The sequence below is a fragment of the Talpa europaea genome (assembly GCF_964194135.1).
Source record: "Talpa europaea genome assembly, chromosome: 15".
Taxonomy (NCBI): Eukaryota; Metazoa; Chordata; class Mammalia; order Eulipotyphla; family Talpidae; genus Talpa; species Talpa europaea.
In genome coordinates, this window is record NC_140083.1 from 51,810,085 (window position 1) to 51,831,010 (window position 20,926).

The window sequence follows — 20,926 nt, forward strand, 5'->3', positions numbered from 1 at the left end:
AGAACTCCCAAATCTTTGTCATCTCTCATACCTTTTCTTAGGACCTCAACTGTGACCCTGAGGATGGAGCTCCATCCTTATATTACTGTTGTTATGGTTGACCTTGAAATAGCTCTCTAGGACCAAATTCAAGGCATTACCAGAACAAAGCAACTAGTGATCTGAAAATATTCCATTTCATTGTGGAATGCATGGAAAAGGACAACTGTTCCAAACCTTTTTAAGTGCTCATGAAATTTAAACTTTGAAAACAGAAATTATAGCACCAAATGTAACAAAAGTTTCTTGGTGTTCAGACTAACAGTCTTCAGTGCAGAAAATACAAATCAAAAACTTGACATTTCAGAGTTTGCCATATTTTCCCCACCTTCTTGTATTTACGAACTCTCATGGTTTATCAGCAAAACATAAGCCCTTCTAAAATTGGCTAAGCATTAGGTTCCATTTTTCACATCCTAGTACAAATTTAAATTTTTAGTTGCCACCTCAAATTCTTTTTGGGAAATTGTTGCACCTCTCATCAGACAATTGTTAATTCAATTATTAGAGAATTCAGGCACCTGATTGTCTTTTTCTTTAATTAGCTGAAAGAAATGAATCCAGAAATATAAGAGTATTGCTTTATTTTCAGTAAGAGAGTCAACTTTACATTTAAAAGAGGGAATGAAAGGCCAATTAACAGAAGCTTCTTCAGCAACATCCAAAGCATACTGCGTGTACAGAAGAGAAATGGATCCAGAAGTGGACATCATGTACGCGGGGGCAGAAGCGGGGAATGCTGAAGACAGGTCTGCTGAGGAGGTGACCATGAGCCCAGCCATCACCATCATGCAGCCCATACTGAGGTTCCTGCAGTTACTGTGCGAGAATCACAACCGGGAGCTGCAGGTATTTGTTTCATTTTGCATGACAGCTGAGACTACAGCCTATCATTAGAAGTCATTAAATACCAGCAAGTAGTTTTAGGGCGAGTTTTGGAGAGATAATCAATTGATAAAACCAATAGTGCTCTTTTGAAATGGGAAGAAACTTTCATATGTAATGAAGAAAAATGACTGGAAAATTCCTTTATGCATGAAATTGACTCATACACTATCATTCTTTGTGTCTTCCACTCACATTTAGCCTCACTGGGCGTCAGTCCTCATGTTCTGCTCCATCTGTACCTCTCATGACTTCAGGGACAATCATCACTTCCAATCCACTTCTTTCTTGATAGTGTATGCCTTCATTAGTAACAGTTAGTGAAGGAGAGAATGTCATACAATAGTGCAAGTTGGTACCTTTGTAAATGACATAGTTCGGGTCTTACATCATCTTTGATACATTTTCTTTGTCAATAGATGGATTTAAGTAGGGGGCCCCATGGAATTTTTGCCTCTTTATTTTACATCATTTGAACACATTGCTTACGTCACCATGGCAAAGTCCCATGACAGGTGAGAATGTTGGTTGGCCTGATTGAAGGTGAGCAACTGCAACCTGCAGATCATCTACACCTTCAATTATGCCAAGTCATTCTTACTGCTAGGTGGCAAGGTTGGCCAAAGATTTTATTACTGAATTATAGTGGAACTGGCTGAAATCTGCAATAGTCCTGGGATCTGCCCTGTAGGCATCTGATCTGCATTTTCTCTGTAACCAACAATTATTCAGTGTTTCCAGGAGCACATGTACAATATTAGAAAGAGCAGCATTTGAAGCTGTGTTCTCTAGAAGGTGTCTAGTGTGCAGGCATTTTGAGAGGTTAAATACATCTAAATTGCATTAGGAGAACTACATATCATCAAAGGGCTGAGATGCTCAGGGGTTAACCATAGATCTGTGGACCACCCTACGTAACATGGTGATGGCTGCTGCAGAACTCTGGGCAGGCAACGACCAGTAGCATCACTTTCAGAGGGAGGATATTAGATATGTGCCTGTGTTCTTGTCCTGAGCCAGCTAGTCTGTCCATGCAGGAAATAAATATATTATGTAGAAAGATATGAGTCATTGTAAAATGACTAAACATTTTACTGATGGGAGTGTGGGATCAAACAGTGTGGAATGTACTACTTATAAAATAGTTTTGCTTTGATAACAATGAATAGCAGATTTATTCTCAGTCACTAAACATGGAAGCAACCCATGTGCATGGATAGATGGATGGATAAGTAAAGTATGGTATATACCAGCAGTGGAATATTATTCAGTCTTAAAGAGGAAGGAAATTCTGACTTGTGCTACAAGATGGATGCATCTTGGGACATTATGCTAAGAGAAATGAGCCAATCACAAACACATATATTTTGTGATTCCACTTACATGAGATACTTTGAGTAGACAGAATCACTGAGATAGGGCAGATCCCTGTTCTACTTACTGTCCAAAAGCAGTAGCTGTCACCAGGTTGGACTTACTTCCAGAGATTTTCATGTACTTGTAATTACCATACTGATCTGTGCCTATAGACTTTTTAAAAAAGATAGTGCACAGTATTCTGCAACTTGCTTTTTACACTTGGTGGTGAATCTTATTACTAAATTACATATTACTGGGTTGATTTTGTACCATCCCCTATGGAAGGACCTCATTTTTCTAGCCTTGTAGTAGCCAGCGTTTGGATGTACTGCTGCTGTTTATTAAGCCAGCCACACTGTGAGGGCCCAATGTGAACTGCTAGACATAAAGCTTGAAGAACTTTTTTGAACGGGAGTTGAATGTAGCTGAAATGTTATAGGTACTTGGAGGTTATCCTCTAAGCAGTTGTATCATTCTCTGTTTGAAGCTGTACTTTTGAGAAGGGAGTCACTTACTTGAAAATCTGGTGACTTATTTGCCCAGCAAACTTCCCAGTTTACTTTCCTTTCCTAGTACCTATTATATGTGCCCTCTCTATATAGTTTTTAGAGTGACATAAAGAAACATTTGTTATGAACTTTACTGATAAATATAGATATCTGAGGTGAGGGCAGGGGAGCCATGTCTTTCTTTCCTTAAGCCTAGAGAAATTTAATAAATGTGAACACTTTCTTATAAAGAGCAGTTCTATTTCACCTTGCCACAGGCATCTTTTTGAGTTAGAAAAACAAACAGAGAGAGAAATGAAAACAATTAGCACAGTGATTTTGTTTTAAGCCCAAAGGTGTATTTTTCTCTTGCCTTCAGAACTTCTTGAGGAATCAGAACAACAAAACAAATTACAACCTCGTCTGTGAGACCCTTCAGTTTTTGGATTGCATTTGTGGGAGTACAACGGGGGGCCTGGGCCTATTGGGTCTCTACATCAACGAGAAGAACGTTGTGCTGGTCAACCAGACCCTGGAGAGCCTGACTGAGTATTGCCAGGGCCCGTGCCATGAAAATCAGGTAAGCAGGCAGGCGGTTCTCCACACACACATACTTATAACTAATTAGCCAGGGGGTCAGACTGGCAAAGGAGCCAAGCTTGGTGTACATTTTCATGGTCATCTTCCTTTGCCAGGTATTTTTACATTCCCAACAAAACTTACAAAGACTGAATTATAGACCAGCAAATACTATGCCATGCTTTCATTTAATTCCATGGCAAAAGAAAATTCCCATGAAAATGTCCCAGATAAACATCAAACTTATCACAAAGAGTAAAGTATGTTTCTTCATCGTTGCCCAATTTTTATCTTCAGTGAATCTTTCCATGATTAGTAGAACAAACTTCCACAGCCTTCCTTGGCTCCTCTGAAGAGGAGAGTCGTCTCCTTACTATATTCACAAGCTTATGAAATAGGTATTATTGTCACTATTTTGCTGGTAAATCGGTTCTGACTGTGAGACTAATTTGAAAGAGGCATTGAGACCAAATATCAGGGGACAAGGAGGCTTGCTTTTTTTGTTGCGCGTCCTGTGACTTATATACACACATGTAGTGTATATGTCATTCATTGACGCATGAACATATAAGCACACACATTAACATGCATAGGAACATGAACACACAAGTAATGGTAGAAGTAACTTGTTTGGGGAGTACTTTTCCTCCCTCTCAAGTGAGTGTGTGACAGGGTGCAAGGGTGTGTGGATTTCACCCTTTCTGCCTGTATTAATGTCCTAGGGCAGTAACACAAGAAAACCTAACTGCCGATGAAATTGAGTGTAGAAAGTAACTTATAATCAGGTAAGCTCTAAAACTGAAAGCAAGTAATAAAATACCATAAATCCCACCTACTCTAAAAATTAATCAACTCTAAGCCCTGTGCTGTGAAAATTCTGGAAGAGAAAGGTTTGTTTCAAATCCAGAGCTGGCCTACACAGTGATTCTTTCTTTGTGTGGTTAACACTTTGATGATCAAGAGAACCACTGGGATGGAAATTACCATTTCTTTGTGTGAAGGGAGTAAAAATTCCCTTGTATGAAGGGTGAATTGAAGTCCAATCTGAAAAATAATGCCCATTTCAGAGTTACTTTGATTTTACATCTTCTCATTTAACTCACCTGGATGTTGATGTTTCAACCCCCTTGACAGTCCTGGCTCCATGGTGACATGGCCACCCTCAAATTCCAGCACAATTTCCTGGGTTTCAAGTTCTATAAGATGATTTAAGTACAGCAGCCAAACCCGTGGAGCCTCAAAGTACTGATTTTTGTCTTCAGGGTGTTTTATAAACTTCCTCTTAATTAAGATCCCTTTTAAACTCACCCAAGTGTAGCAGGCCAGCTGAACATTTCCCTTGATTGAGTGCATATCCCCCAACATCTGCTATCCAGTAGCATTGTCACCCAGATAATATTAGCTAACTAGTGGCCCTGCCAGAGTGTTCACTGTATGAGCACTGATAAAGTTTACATACAGACCTCCCAAGTTAGAATATTCTCTTAGCCAAACTCGATCATATCTGAAAACTCTGAATTTAAGCAGTTTCTCTGTAGGAGGGTATATTAAAATGTGTTGACTGAAAGAATATTTCACTTAACTGGTATGCTTTGAAATTCTATGAAAAGGGTTCATTTTAAAGTCTCCTGTTTTGCACCATACCTCTCAGTGTCCTGCATACAAAGCCACTTAATCGATACTAATGGATTAATCGTCAGATTCTGCAAAAGAATTAGTCAGAATTAAACCTTTGGCTTACCTATGACTTTACCTCAGAGTGGCAATTTTATTCTAAAGGTCAGAAAGTGAAGGTGATTCTGTTTTCTATCATGGCTTCTAATGGTCTTATGTTATAAATAGATGCTACTTTATAAACATTTGTTTTTTAGACTTGTATTGCTACTCATGAATCAAATGGTATTGACATCATCATTGCTTTAATTCTAAATGACATCAACCCTCTTGGTAAATACCGGATGGACCTGGTGCTTCAACTAAAGGTAGAGTAAACCCACTATTTGGGGTGGGGGTTAAATTCTCTGCTTGAAACTCTCCCTCACAGCTGACCCTCAGTCTTCAGGTAGCTCTTGCAAAAACCAGGATATTATCATACTGTCATTTAATGAATTGGCAGAAAAGTAGAATGAGAGTACAGTGTAAAATTTAGCAGAATTCCTGCTAAAATGCCCAATAAGAATGTTGAGTCAGAGGGCACTTTATTGGAAGTTTTTTTCAAGTAGGCATTTTGTTTCACTACTACTCTTTGTTTTTGTTTGTCATTATAGAGAAAGCAAACGGTGCAGACCCTTCACTATACTGCACGCCTTTAGTTCTTGTTAACTAGGAAATTCTGTCTGGCCAGTCCTAATTAATTCATCTCTGTAAAAGGGGTCTGCCTTGTAGGTGGTTGACTCTTTTCTTTCCTAGGGTTGATTTCTTTTACATTAGGCTCTTAATTCCCCCCACATCTCACAAAGATTGATTGATGATCAAGAGAACCACTGGAAATGTTATAGAGGGATGGAAATTACCATTTTTTTAAGTCAGACAGAGAAAGACAACTATGTATGATTTTACTTACATGGTTGGAAATTACCAATCTCACAAGCCACTTCTGTAGTCCCGTTGACACAAGTCAGGCACCACTTGCCAGTCCTTCCATTTATATCAGCTCTGGACACAACAGCATTAAAGAAAAATTTCTTCAGCTTTTTGTTCATGGAAATAGAAAAATGAGTATACTCTAGAAACTGTAACTCCCTGAGACAAAATGACGATAATTGAGATGAATTATTGGAGACTATATTGTTGTGTTTAGTCTTGCAAGAGTAAAAGAAAAATCCATTTGTTAAATGCAGTTTTTCTACGAAGGCACCTATCTGGTATCACAGAAAATAAAATTAACTTTGCATGGTTATATTTGTGGCCAAGAATAGGAATGATGTTTTCATACTTCTGTTTGTAAATACAGATTGAAGTAAGATTGTGCTAATGGGTCTTAATAAGTAAGCAAATGTTTCTTTGAATAGAGGAAATGAGGGGTTTTTTTGCCCCCCCCCCATTTTCATTTGCAAAATGGACAAGCTATGGGTCTTTCACCTCTATGAAAGGGAAGTGGCCCAGAGGTAGAGTGAGCTCATGGCCTTGTCCTCACTAGCGTCACGCTCACCTTGGTGAAACCAGCCTCAACCTGTGTGGCAGTCAGCTTAATAAGTGCTAGAACCATTTTATTTCCTCTAAATTCACTATTAGTCACAATTCATAAAGAAACAACATAGCAAAGCCTTGGTCTTTGACTTTTGAAATCCTTAAAAAAAAACAAAACGTTTAGAGATCTAGTTGATAAACAACATATTTGCTTCAAGTGTACAACATCATGATTTGATCCTTGTGTAAATCGCTAAATGAGCTCTACAATAAGTCTAGTTAACATCTACCACCACACATAGTTATACATCTTTTCTGCTTCTGAGGAAAGCTTTTAATACCTACTTTCTCAACAGGTTTCAAGTATACACTACAGTATTTTGACCTTCTTCAAAATTTTGCCTACCACTCACCCCCCACCTCCAGCAACCACCAGTGTTCTTTGTATCAATTAGTTCTTTTCTCTTTTGTTTTAGATCCTACATATAAGTGAAATCATACATAGTTGTCTTTCTCTGTCTGACTTATTTCATTTACTATAATGCTCTCAAGGTCCATCTGTGTTGCCTTAAAACCTTCATTAGTCTAAAGACACTATCTTTAAATCTCATTTTGAATTAATGTAAGTTAAAGAGCAGGGAAATACTAAATGATCCATCAATTTAAAATAAAAGCAGACAGATTATTTACAAATCCAGACTTATGTCAAAACACTGACTGATAGGGTCTGACAATAGCACAGATACTCCTTAGCTATTCAAATGAAATGCTTTTTTGAAAGAGAATCATTTAAAATTTCATTTGTGTTACTAAGCACAATTTATGTATAACTTTTCAAAATGTGACAGTTGGCTAAATCAAGGTATGTATAAAATACAAAATGAATGGATTTGACTTGAAATATTTAAAGAATAGTTTTCTTAAAAAAATCTATGTGGTTTGCATCTGTTAGCTCCTGTGAAACTTTTTTAAGACAGCGTGATAAAGACTGGCACATTTTAGGTGTTCCCATGAATAGAACAGGCTGCTTTTAATTATAAATTCTTCATGACATTATAGAGATGCATTTAAAGCTGTTAAAGTTTTATTTTGTTCTCCACTAAGTTCATTTACTCATTATTAATAATTTTGAATATACTTCATGCACTTATTTACTGTGCAATGTTATGAAATTTTTCATCCATAAGTCTCGTCCTTTACATTTAAGTTTACATTTCATCACTCATCTGCGACTAAGGAAGTGCTGAATTTGTTCACAGGACTTTGTTTGTTTAATAACTCTAGCTTCCTTTGAGACAAAACTCCATGAATACTGGCACAAACATTTGATCTCTTAGTTTACATCAGCTCCTGTGCTTTCAAATGCAGACTGAAGTCATCTACTAGACTTCCATTCTTCCAGCATAGTACGAAAAAGAAGATTGGTTAGAAAAATACCATATTGCTAGTAGCATTCTGGAATCAGATATGTTTTAAGTTATTATGACCTAGGCCAGCTGAGTGAGGTTCACCAGAGAGTATAGTGTTTTCAGGGTTTTAACTTTGAATTCTGTGGGGTCCATTGGGATCTCTATGAAGGCTCATGCTCCTCACTGATCCCTAAACCTTATTTTTTAGGTATGTTCTTTGTACAGGATGCTAGTTTATAAAAATGGCTTTTAGGATTGGTACAAATCTGAAAAAATCAAAAATGGAACAGAACAAAATAATACCACTTTCCCTACAAAATGCTCAATCTTTTCACGGTGGGTTTGTGGCAATTGTATCACCACTGTCATGATCATTACTAATATTAGTCACTTAAAGGTGGTCTTAAGTCTATACTTCTGAAAAAAAAATTGTTGGATAGAATTTCTATTGAAGCTACTCAGTAAGATTGCTTTTCATGGCTTTAACAGAATTTGTTGAGTGTCTGCATTCATAAAATGACTGATTCAATTTCAGTTTCCTCCTATATGATATTGATTAGGCATGTCTTAACTAAGAAGAAACTAAGAAGGGTCTTAAAACCATTGACTACTTAGTTTTGGTTCTTATCAGAAATAAGGCTTGAGGTCTAGATTTTCACCTGAACGCATATTGTGAAGCTCTGTAGTCTCTCCCAGGAGCTCTGAGGAGCAACCAGCTGGCACAAATTGGGAGCAGCACTGTTGCCAACACAGGGGAAAGAAATATCTCCCCCACGTTGAGCCTGTTGTGCTGTGGGCCTTGCTGTAGCCCGGGTCCCCATTCTGGATTACAACTGGACTGTATCAGAAATGTTTGTGATAAAAGGTAAAAGTGTTGAAATCATACATTTGAAAACATCAAAGATAACATAAATTATTTTCATTCTCTTAAAAGTGGGCAACATGTCACCAGTAAACTTGAATTTATGCATTACTCATGAGATTAGAATTTCATAAGGTAATTTTTGTTCAAATCCACTTAAAATTTTGATTTGCTAATAAGAGCTAATATTTTACATTAAAAACAATTGTGCTAAAATGAAAAAAAAAATAGACTATTTCTGTAAAGCATACCATTGATTCTGGTTCACTTTACTGTCTTGTTACAAAGGTTATTGCAAACATGCCAATGAGGGAACAGTGAAAGAAAATACAATTTTATTCTTAAGCATTATATATAAAGTCAATTTGGTGTTCAAAACACTTTTTTTAACCAATATTTAAAACATTCCCCATAATACCGCTTATGATTTATTATTTTTACTTTGTGTTGACAAGAAAGTAAATTATTCGGTTTTTAAATGTCAACAAGCCAAATGAAATCAGCAGTTTAAGAAAAATGGTTCTGACTGTTAATTAAAATAAATGCAGGTGAATGCATGAAAATTTACCTGTGCATTGACTCAATCCTTATCTCCAGAACAACGCTTCCAAGCTCTTGCTGGCCATCATGGAAAGCAGACACGACAGTGAGAATGCAGAGAGAATTCTTTTTAACATGAGACCCCGGGAACTGGTAAGAAAACATTTAAAAGTCATATTAATAGTGTACAACGTAAAAGGTACAAGTCTTAATATCTATGACAGGAAGAACGTCTAGTATTGTTTTCTGCTCTGCCCAAGCATATGACATAATATGACCTACCTAGCACTCCCAGCATCCTAGAAATTGGCAAAGACTTGTGTGATTTTTGGTCCTTAATGGTTTTATCCACCCTCAATACCTGTACTTAACCAGGTTGTCACAGATACTCTGAAACTATCTGTAAGTTATTTTAGCCAGAAAAGTTTAATTCAGTCTGTATGTTGGGATCTATGAAAATCTTTGTACCCTCAAAAACTTTTTTCACACCATTTCATGAAAAATGAAAATAAAATTGCTGTCTTTTGTCCTTATTCTTGCTTGGTGTAGAGGAAATTGTGTGGAGACTTGACGAGGATTCCATGAAGATCATCAGTGTGTCTTCCTATTGTAGAAGTTATATTTTCCTCCTCACGTGTGCCTTAGAAATTTTGAAGTTATATCAGTGTGTTATAAAAGCACTGGGTTTCAAAAGCATGGAGAACATATGCAAACCATCTAGCTCAGCACCCCAGGGACTAAGCCATTGTCAGCGCCATTGTTGGAGCTGTGAGGGAAGCTGATGGAGGACAGCACCACATTTCTTACCTTCTCTTTAATAGTAAAGATTGGCACCAAGGAGGGCAGAGAGGAGAGAGATAGGAAACAGTTTGATTGAGTGTCTGATGAGATTCTAGTATCTGCAGGGGCCTTCCTTACCCTCAGTGTTAAATGGAACAATGAGTTACAGCTTCACTCATCTACAGGAGTGGACAGGAACCTTCATTCCTCTGCCTACAACACCTTCATCCCAACCATCCCCTTTCTCCCTGTGACTCACCCCCAACCCTCTTGCCGAGCTTCCTGGGTGCCTTATACTTGGGCCTGTGGTAGGAGTGTTGCTTTCTTTTCTGGATGAGGTGCTGAGTGGCTCACTGAACAGCTAAGTTCCTTGAGGGCAGTGCATCTGCTGGGTACACGATTGGGTTCTTAGTGCCCAGCACAATGTCCAGCACCATCTTTTCCAGTTACCTGGTGGGCACTTAGTAGATAATGGGTGCTCTTATGGGTTCCAGAGTCTCCGAATTCATGGGAATGTTGGCACTGTCAACATTCAAAGACCAAAGCAAAATTTCACAAGAAAAAGAGGGAATATTGCTGGAAAAATGGGTTCCAGTTTATTTTCAATAAAGATGGTCTTTGAGGCTGTTTTCACTTAAAAGTTCTTTTATGTTTTTTAAGTGTTAGGAGGATTTAAAAATCTTATAAATAATGTAAAAAGTTTATTGGATATGGCTTTTGAAGCTTCTTGTTCATGTTTTTCTTTCTTGATAGGTGGATGTGATGAAGAACGCCTATAACCAAGGACTGGAATGCGATCACGGGGATGATGAGGGCGGAGATGATGGTGTTTCCCCTAAAGATGTCGGACACAATATCTATATTCTTGCCCATCAGGTATCACATTTGATATCTTTATTTTGCTAATCTTGTCATAGTTTCTTATCCTATTTTCAAGTTCTGGTTCCTTTATTTATTCAGTATCCTCCCCTACCCCCCAACACTACCACTAGCTCTGGCTAAAAAGAAAGACAAGCTCCTACAATGTTTATGCCACCAAGCTGTGCAAGGGGTGATCCTTAAGATCATGGAACTTACACCAAAAACTGCTGGGCCAGGAGAAGGGGGACTGTTCCTGTTGGACTAGGTAAGCTGTGGCAGCAGTGGAAGGCAGAGGGTGTGTGGGCTCAGTTGTGTTCGTTTCTGGTCTGCACAGACTCTGGAGTGTCTCTGGCCGCCATGACTTGGAGGGTGGCACACTTTCTGCAGAAGCCATCATGCAACAGCCTCACATTGACTTCCACTTGACTGCTAATGGATGTGAGGCTGAATTTTGAATCATTTGGAGGAACTGTTTCCATTTTATAGTAATTTATGAAAACAGGTGCTTAATAAGTGTTACTTGATACATGTGATTCCACTAACATGAAGGTGAACTTTCAGTGTGCATCTTCTGATGCAGATTGGCATAGAAGTCACAAACATTTTAAATATACATATGCCAATTTGAATTTGCCTGTGACTGCTCCCTCCTTTTCACAGAATGACCTTCCCAGTCTTTTTCTAGCTATGTTTTCCCATTGACCGTCTCCCCCTTGTGCTGCTTCCCTGTGCCTGCCATCAGTTAATTGAATAAACATGGGTAGATATAAGAGTCGGAGAAGACTTGTTTTTACAGGTTGCTCTCTAAACACTTCTTGACCTTTCTCTACCCTTTGTATAATCATATTGTATGTAAACTTGGGTATCATTTTTGAGACAGATTCAGGCAAGAATTAAATCTACAGTACTGTTTAGTAATATGATGGGGCCATTAAGAACATGTTAGGCCTCTCATCGTCTAGCAGAAAGACATGTATAGCTGAGAAAAAGGTAAGGGAAGGTGGGTTATAGCTAGAAAGACAAAAGAGTATTTTAGTTATTGAGCAACTGAAAGCTAAGGTGAAGATTGAAGGAAATAGATTTTCAGATATGGAAAAAGTGTCATTTTTAGAAAGGAAAACCAAGTAACAGGAATTGAGTCAAACTCAAGAAAAAGTGTGACTAAAGACTGCAGGTGAATGGAAAGAAAAGACCATAGGCTGAGAATCAAAGTCCAGTCGGCTGTTAGACTGAATGCAGAGCAGCGCGCCACAGCATGGACACATGGTCAGGGAGTGACTTTAGAAACTGTGACCTTATAGAAACTGAAACAATAATCAAAACTGCAGGACCAGATGACTTTTTAAAAAAATTTTTTTACAACATTATTCATTTTTTAAATAATATTTGTTTCCCTCCCCGCCAGGTGTAGTCCCCATAGAATTTCCTTCACCAGTGCACCCATGCACCATCATCACATTCCCCTGTACTCTTCCCTACCTCGATCTCTCTCCCTCCTCCTCCCCTGCAGGAAGTCTCTGATTTATAATTGTCTGTTTTTGCTTTGTTGTGTTTCATAGTTATTATTTTTTATACTGATGTCTTATTCGGTTCCCCATATTCTTGCTATGAGTAAAACTATCCGATATTTTTTTTTTATAAATTTTATTGTTATATTCCCCATACAATTGCAGCCCCCCCATTCTGACCCCAATCCCTCCCCTCCCGCCCCCGCCCCCCTAAAAGTGTCTCTGGTTCATAGTTTTTTGTTGATTTTGATTTTCACTTTCTTATAGTTATTCATTTTCCTGGTCCCTTATTTAAGTTTTCTAGATTCCTGCTATGAGTGAGACCATCCGGTATTTTTCTTTTTCTTTTTGGCTTATTTCGCTGAGCATGATCCCTTCCAGCGCCATCCATGTTGCTGCAAATTGCATGTGTTTATCTTTTTTGAATGCTGAGTAATATTCCATGGTATATATGTACCACATCTTCTTGATCCAGTCATCTATTTTTGGGCATTTGGGTTGTTTCCAAAGCTTAGCTATTGTAAACAGTGCTGCTATAAACATAGGGGTGCAGGTGTTCTTTGGAATTGATGTTTCTGTGTCCTTTGGGTAAATACCTAGGAGTGGAATTGCTGGATCATATGGAAGCTCTATGTTTAGTAGGTCCAGAAATCTCCACACAGCTCTCCACAGTGGTTGGACCAGTTTGCACTCCCACCAACAGTGCAGAAGAGTTCCTTTTTCTCCACACCCTCGCCAGCATTTGTTGTTGCTAGTTTTTTTAATATGTGCCATTCTCACTGGTGTGAGATGGTATCTCATGGTAGTTTTGATTTGCATTTCCCTGATGGCAAGTGATGTTGAACATTTTTTCATATGCCTGTTGGCCATTTGCATTTCCTCTTCAGAGAAGTTTCTTTTTAGCTCTTCTGCCCATTTTTTGACTGGATTATTTTCTTACTATCCGATATTTTTTATTACACTGGGCGTGGTTCCTTCCAGCTCACGTCCACGTTGCTGCGAATGGCATGGGTTTGTCTCTTTTGATTGCTGAGTGATATTCCATTGTGTATGTATACCATATCTTCTTGATCCAGTCATCTATTTTTGGGCATTTGGATTGTTTCCAGGTCCTACCTAATATAAATAATTCTGCAATGGACATGGGGTACAGGTGTTCTTTTGAACTGTAGCCACAAGTGACTGGCTATCTTACCCAGATAGTGTCCACCAGAAGTACAAGCAGAGTACTGGTCACCTGTCAACAGAGGTGGACCTCACTGGCCAGTAGTGATGGTCATTACTAGTCACCAGGAGTTCTGGACAGCACTGACCAGTAGTGATGGTCACTATTGGTCCCTCAGAGTTGGTGTCAGAGACACCAAGTGTTAACAGCTCTTTGTGAGATGTTGGGCAACACCAACAACAAACAAACTATTTAAGACACCAAAAAAAAAAAAAAAACCAAACCTGTGACCTTATAGAAGAAAGCAGCAAGGAAGAGTAAGGTCAGAGTGAGCAGGAGTAAGTGTTAGAAGAAACATGTGGGGGCATAGTTTCTTGACTTGAAAACTAACCTGGCTGTATCTAAAGAGGCCCTCCCCTCGCCCCTCTGCACCGGTGAGCAGTGGCATGACCAAATGGAAACCAACATCCCGGCAGCTGTGTCAGCCCTGGGACCCACAAGTGGATGATATTTGGACCACATCTCCTACATCCATGCAGAGTACACTGAAAAGTGCTGTCCCACATTACCAGTGTGATATGGGTCATAATCACAATGTCACGTCAAGAAGACTTTTGTTAGGCCAGATCAGTTTTAAGTAGACTAATAGAAGAATCGAGAAAGCAAAATATAAAAGCAGACCAAGATGGCTGATGAGAAGAGTGGAGAACAGTAATAAAGACTTATTCATACATAGATCAAGAGTTAATGATATCAAATATGAGAGAAGTTAGTAATTAAGGCAGCCAGAAGGTCAGTGATTTTGGTAGGTGTTGAGTTTCTGAAAGCGCTTAGAGAGGGCAGGTCAGCCTCAAAACTGGTGGCAGTGAAGAGTCCCTGGAGGGCAATCCGGAAGCACACTAGTAAAAATGTAACAAGGGATTAAAAACCACTTACTGAAATGAAGACAGAAAGCAGCAGATGTGAAAATGGCTTGAATGGCTATAGTGAGGTTCCTTGATTTCCTTCAAAAATGCTGGAGAAGCAGTCTTTTGCAGATCCAAGCTAGAGATACCATAATAGAGAGAGGAAGGGGGAAAGTTGGGCTGAGTAAGGGAGAAAGGAGACTGTGAATTTCTCAATACTTTCAGCTTTGTCATTACACTGTAAACGAGGTCCGCCTGCGTCCTGACGGGCGCTGCCAGAGGAGATAGGAATGGCGCCGTCTAGGGAGCTGCGCATGTAACTGACAGGGTAGAGCTATGAAGCTGTCTGCTCCTTTCCCTTGGTGCTAGTGGGGCTTGTCACTTGACTTGTCCCCTGGCTGTTTCATATTGTATCCCTTATGAAGTGACCCCTTCTAGCAATTGTTCATGAAAAATGATCCAATCCCAAAAGAACGCATGCTGCGCTCTGGAACTTTCACAAGTGAGGTTTCTACCTCTCTCAGGTCAGGGGCTTCTTTTCTACTTCTTGGGAGGCCAGCCATGGTGGCTGAGCTCCTCACAGGCTTGTTGTCTGCACAGCTCCCTCCCCAGGGCACGCCAGCAAGTGGGGGTAGAAGCTGCTTAAGGCTGGCTGGGCTCAGGGGTTAGCGGAGCCCAGGTTTCGCTGTTTGCATGCATGGTGGCCGTGGAATCATGGGCTCCTGTATGCTGATGACTGTGCAGGCTGCTCTCCGTCTCTGCACAGCTCAGTCATTCCAAAACCAAGGCTCAACTTCCTCCTGGTTTTACTATAATCAGCTTTGGCACAGACAGTTTATTTAGATGCCCTCAGACTTTCGATTTTTGTTGTTACTCTTTTCATGGTAGTGAGGTAGTTCTGCTTTTTCTCCCATGACATCCTTTTTGGCTCTTCCTGTGGTTGGTGTTACAAGAAACAAATAATGCTTCTTGTAAGTGTCTTGTCTGATCTGCATAAAACTATAAATACATCAAGAAGGGAATTTCTAATACTGTGGTGTCGTGCAGCAAATTTCCTTAAAATTTCAGCGATGTGTCTTGTTTGGCTTTTTGTCCTCCGATTGCTCTCTCTTCACCTCTGGCTGCCTCTCCCCTCTCCAGTCTTGGTCTTCTACATTGTTCTTTCTTCCTGGTCCTTCTTTTTCAAGGGCACTCTTTGCAATCTGGAAGCCTGTTCACTGCTTTGTATATGTTTGAGATCTGTTTGGACATTCTCTCTGTGGTCCCCTGTAGCAGTTTCTGTTTTTCTGAGACCCTTTATTTTTTCTTATTTTCCCCCAGTTTATTAAGACATAATTGACACATACCATTGCAATGTGTTGATTTGATAACATTTATTTATTGTGGAGTGACACCTTTTCATTGCATTAAATGGTACCTCTCTTCTGTCCCACAATTGCCATTTCCTTTTTTTGTGTGTGAGAACATTCAAGACCTGCTCTTTCTACAGCATTCAGGTATTGGAATACAGCAGCATTAACAGTGCTTCCCTTGCTGTACATGTAGGTCCCAGAACTTTTCATTATGTAACTGGAAGTCTATACCCTATAGCCTTTGACCAGAGTCTTCCCAGTTCCCCCAACGCCTAACCTCTGTACGACATTTTTTATAATCTGCGTATAAGTGACATAGTTTGGTGGTTCTCACTTGTGTGGTATTGTGTCTGACTTATTTCACCTAATGTAATGCCCCCAAGTTTCATCCAAGTTGTCTCAGGACTTCCTTTCTCATGACCGAAATACACAAACACACACACACACACACACACACACACACATACACACACATAGGTGGGGAGGCGGGGAGAGAAAGAGAACTTTATTCATGCATTTGTTGATGGACACTCAGTTTTTGTTCTTGTCAGTAATGCTGCATGCAGTGAACATGGAAGACACTTTATTCTGTATTAACATTCTTTTTTTAAAAAATTGTATAATTTTTTTATTGAGGTAATTTTGGTATACAGCACTGTAGGTGATTCAGTACAGGTTCACACCTTTTCCAACGTATGTGACCACACCACACCCACCATCAAGGCCCCCAATGTCCATTGTCCCCCACTTTAATATCCACTAGAATTAAGAAATGTTTGGGGCTCCATTATTTCCTTTATGTGGTGGAGACAAGTGTTTGCTATCAAGCCTGTGGAAAGCAAAAATAACTACTGATTTAGAAGGCAAGAAAGAATAATTTGCTATATGAAATTATTTTTAAAGTATAGGCTTGAAACATTTTTGTGCACATTCTCCCAGGAAATGGTCTTTGAAAGCATAATTAGTGTTTGCATAATTGTTGATGGTGTGAATATACCATAATTTATTTAATCACTTCTTATTGTTAGACACTTAGGTTTGTAATGTTTTTTGATGTGATATATTATGCTATGATTAACATCCTCATGCATTAAACTTTGTCTGCCACACTGATTATTTCTTTCGGATAAATTCCAAGGAGTTTAATTACTAGGTCGCAGGGTAGTAACTATTTTATGGTTCTTGATGCATATTATAAAATTGTTTTTCACAGTATGTGATGGCACTCATCTTTACTGAATCCTGAAATTATTACCATTTAAAAAAATCTTTGTCAAACTTAAAAGTGTTTGGAACATAGTGACCACTCAACACATGTTTGTTGAATGAATTAATGACCTGTAATTGAAAGGGGATTTCATTTAATTTCCATCTTTTCAATTACTAAAAATGATGAATTAACTCTTACTAGATTATTTGATAATTTCTGTTTCTTTTGTGAATTACTTGAAAATGTATTTATTCAGTCTTCCCTTGGGGTTCATTTTTTATTTAGTGAACTTTGATTAAGGATAATAAACCTTAGTCATTGTAGTTAAATCTACTTCGTCCTGATTTATTTGCTTTCTAATGTTCTAATGATAGTTTTCTTCTGCCCCCTTGAGATTTAAGCATTGACCTACACTTTCTTCTTGTATATCATTCATTCAGTTTTGTATTTAATGATATAATCTTTCCATGCCATAATGCAAAAACAATAGAAAGCGTTGATGCTAATTCACCTCTAAGGACATGGTTTAAGATGTTGTAGTTTTACAGAAGTTCTGAGACTGGCGTTTGTAGGAACCATGAGAGGCTGATCTGTAGCTTGGGTGATGGAGAGAGAGCATGAGTGGAGCAGAGCAGGATCAACTCCAGTCTGCACTCAAGGGCAGACAGGACATGTACATGCATGATGTAGCGGTAGGTGCCTGGGTGATGCAGAGCAGGTGAGGTGGTTATAGCCTGGGGGTCCTTTTCCACAGCAAACAACTTGACTCACTTCCACTGCCTTTCCAGTTGGCTTTGCAGGCCCTGGGTTTCTACTTCTTCAATTCAAAATAGTCCTGATTTTTGAAAAATTTTTAAAAATGTGAAGTCTCCTTATTTTTAAAAGTTAACTCATTTAAAACTTTGGAAAGCACTGAGCAGTCCCACCAAGCTCACCAGCTAGGGGAATGAAGTCCACAAGTCACAGCTCACCACCTAGGAAGTAAAGGGTCCAAGTTGCTCTTTTGTTCTTTCTGAACAAAAGCAGGGAAGAAGAGCAGGAGAGTAACTCCCCAGGGGTGTCCCTTCTGACCAAGAGCCGCGCAGAGTAGACACATGAGAGCTAGCTGCTCTTACCCCCCAGCTGAGTGAGACCAAGATGATGAGGAACGATTGCAGCCTGGCCCTCGGGGGCTTTCTCCAAATTGCTGAAACTGAAGCGAAATCTGAGTGAAAAAGCAAAAGGAAGGAAATGAGAGTGTGGGGGCGCACCCCAGTAGGAAATGAGTGTGGGGGCACACCAGAGAGTGGCTTGGTGTGGCAACAAGCTAGGCATGTTTAGAATGGAAGGAGAGTGGCGTAGCTGCCTCATGAGCTCCGGAATACGATGCCAACCACACACCATGCACTGAGGCTCGTTTATGATTAAGTGGTGGTTCAAGAAGGCTGCCCGGTGCTTCCCGCATTGGGCATTGTTTTTGTAGGTATGATGGAAAGATAAAGAGGCCATCAGCAAGCTCACAGTGAAGTGTGTGTATGAGGAGAGGGTGAAATGTAAATCATCCTAATTTAATGTGCTTGTGTTAAAATGGAGGTATGCACAAGATTCACTTCCCCTAGGAGTCAGCGGAGACTTCATGGAAGAGGCGATATTTGAATCTTGGGGGTTGGGGAAGGGTGGAGAACAATCCAGGCAGAGGTAACAAATTCTGTAAAGAAGCACCTAAATATTTATATATTTGTATATATTGTATATATACAATTGTATATATTGTATATATATTGCACTTGTATATATTGCACTTGTATATATTGCAAAATATATACTTGTATATATTGCAAAATAATGAGCACAATTAGGTTACATCCATCACCTCACTTAATTACAATTTTTGTGTTTGCTCAGAACATTTAAGATCAACTCTCTTACAGAAGGGGCTTTCTTACAGTGTGGGTAAGAATTGTCTATGGTGTCTACTTATGTGTTAATATGAAATGAATCATAATTTGAATCACGTCAACATCTTTGATCATTATGATGCTCCTGATTATAGGCAAATGTTGCATGAGTGAGTGAAGAATGATTGATTGCATGACTGACACCTGATTTACTTGAAAACTTTGGAATTTTATAGCTTAAGTGTTATAATTAAAAATACTGAATAAAAATATATTCCTGTTCAAAAAAGAAAAATATCAGATGGTTTCACTTATGGAATACGGGGAAACTGAACAAATGTTCAGAGGGGAAAAAAAGATATAACTAGCAGGCAGATTATAGATCTGAGGCAGACAGCAGTAGAGGGAAGAGCAAAAAGGACTATGGTGATGATTCACTGGCAATGTGGTGGTAGGAGATTTTGGGGGATTATACCTGAGGGGAGAAATCAAATGTACCAAAATGAACAACGATGAAAGAAAATAAAAAAAAATAAATAATTAAATAGATGAAGGTAAACAATATTAAAGAAAAGAAATAAAACATGTTCTGGGCCTCCCGTGGTGGTGCAGCGGGTGAGCACTGGGCTGCGAAGCTGCCCACAGCCTCTGCAGCGCCAGTTTGATCCCCGGGCACCTGCAAGGGTCTCACATGGGGCACAGACCTCTCCTTCCACGCCTGCTGCTCCCCTCAGCAGTGTATTTTGTCAGTCTGCCTGTTCTGTTCCCTGCTCTGGCTTGGTGAACTCTCTCACCATCCCGCACTTCTGACTGTATCCAGTGCTTGTATAAATAAATAAATCTTTAAAAAAAAAAGAAAGAAAACATGTTCCTGTTCATTATCATGTTCAAAGTTAATGATCATTTTGCCCATTAGAATATAAATTCTTTGTGCACAGACACATTATCTTTTTTGTCTGCTCCCATGGCAAGTATGCCTAGTATATAGTATATACTCAAGAATAATTTGAGGGAATGATTCCTTGCAAAATTGCATGCATGCTGATGATATTATTATGTAATACTGGTACTATGTAGGCTTAATAGAATTCTACAAAACTGATAATTTACATCCGGCAGTCAAGGCTCTCATTTAGCTTTCTCTGAATCTTACACCTGTCTCTTTGCCAATCACGGCAGTAGACTGTACATACTCAGGAGCTATATGCTCTTCCCTCATGCCAAACCTTTTTCTTAGGTTTGTTTATGATGCCATCTCTCCTCTGAACTAATAAAATATCTCCTCCCATTCTTTAATCTCATCTTAGTATTACCTTTATTCTGTTATGATCCAAATTGAGACCACCTCACTCTGTTTCCTAGATAAATTCCAATTGCAATGATCTTTTCTTTCTTTTGAATTCTTACATATGTTATGTTCACCCAAAACCGTGAATATGCTTTCAAACTAGCTTGTACTATATATCATGCTAGAGTTGTTCTTTATTTCATATACATCAGTCCGGGTCACTTAATTAATGGTAGATTCACAATATCTGGGTACCTGTGAGATCTTATTAATTAAAAAAAAAAACTGCCATAAAAAAATTACCATGGGGAAAATGCTTAGGTTAAATAGATTTAAATCCTCTAGTAAGCACCTACATGTCTGTCACCAAGCAGCAAAGAATCTTTGGATTACTGCCATTTTTATATGACATCTCAAATTTATGGCTAATTGGAGGAATAAAAATTTCAATCCAGCAAATGGATTGAAATTGGACTCTTCATTTGGTGTAAGGATTATATTGCCAAGCTCAATGGAAGCGATTATTTTTCTGCTTAACTTTTTATGTTTGTTAGATATATGTTTGTTTCTGAGTGGCATAATTATTAGAACATCGATCTGAATTCAGGGATGTGGAAAGCCTTTGCCATGTCTCTGGATCCTCCTTATTCTGCTCCGACTTCCACTGTATCCTCTGAATTCAAAGTCTGC

General features: G+C 38.9%; 1 protein-coding gene across 4 annotated transcripts in view; it reads left to right on the forward strand.

Annotated features, from left to right (window-relative positions):
* The window catches only part of ITPR2 (inositol 1,4,5-trisphosphate receptor type 2), a gene marked incomplete at both ends in the record, with an annotated part of 472,402 nt that overhangs the window by 327,720 nt on the left and 123,756 nt on the right, over window positions 1-20,926 (forward strand). For 3 of the 4 annotated variants that reach the window (XM_084254830.1, XM_084254831.1, XM_084254832.1), the window contains 5 exons: window positions 632-888; window positions 3,151-3,351; window positions 5,222-5,332; window positions 9,348-9,443; window positions 10,824-10,946. In XM_084254830.1, the coding sequence (XP_084110956.1) occupies window positions 632-888; window positions 3,151-3,351; window positions 5,222-5,332; window positions 9,348-9,443; window positions 10,824-10,946 (788 nt within the window). The remainder of the gene's footprint in view (window positions 1-631; window positions 889-3,150; window positions 3,352-5,221; window positions 5,333-9,347; window positions 9,444-10,823; window positions 10,947-20,926) is intronic. The other variant, XM_084254833.1, reaches the window with a different exon arrangement.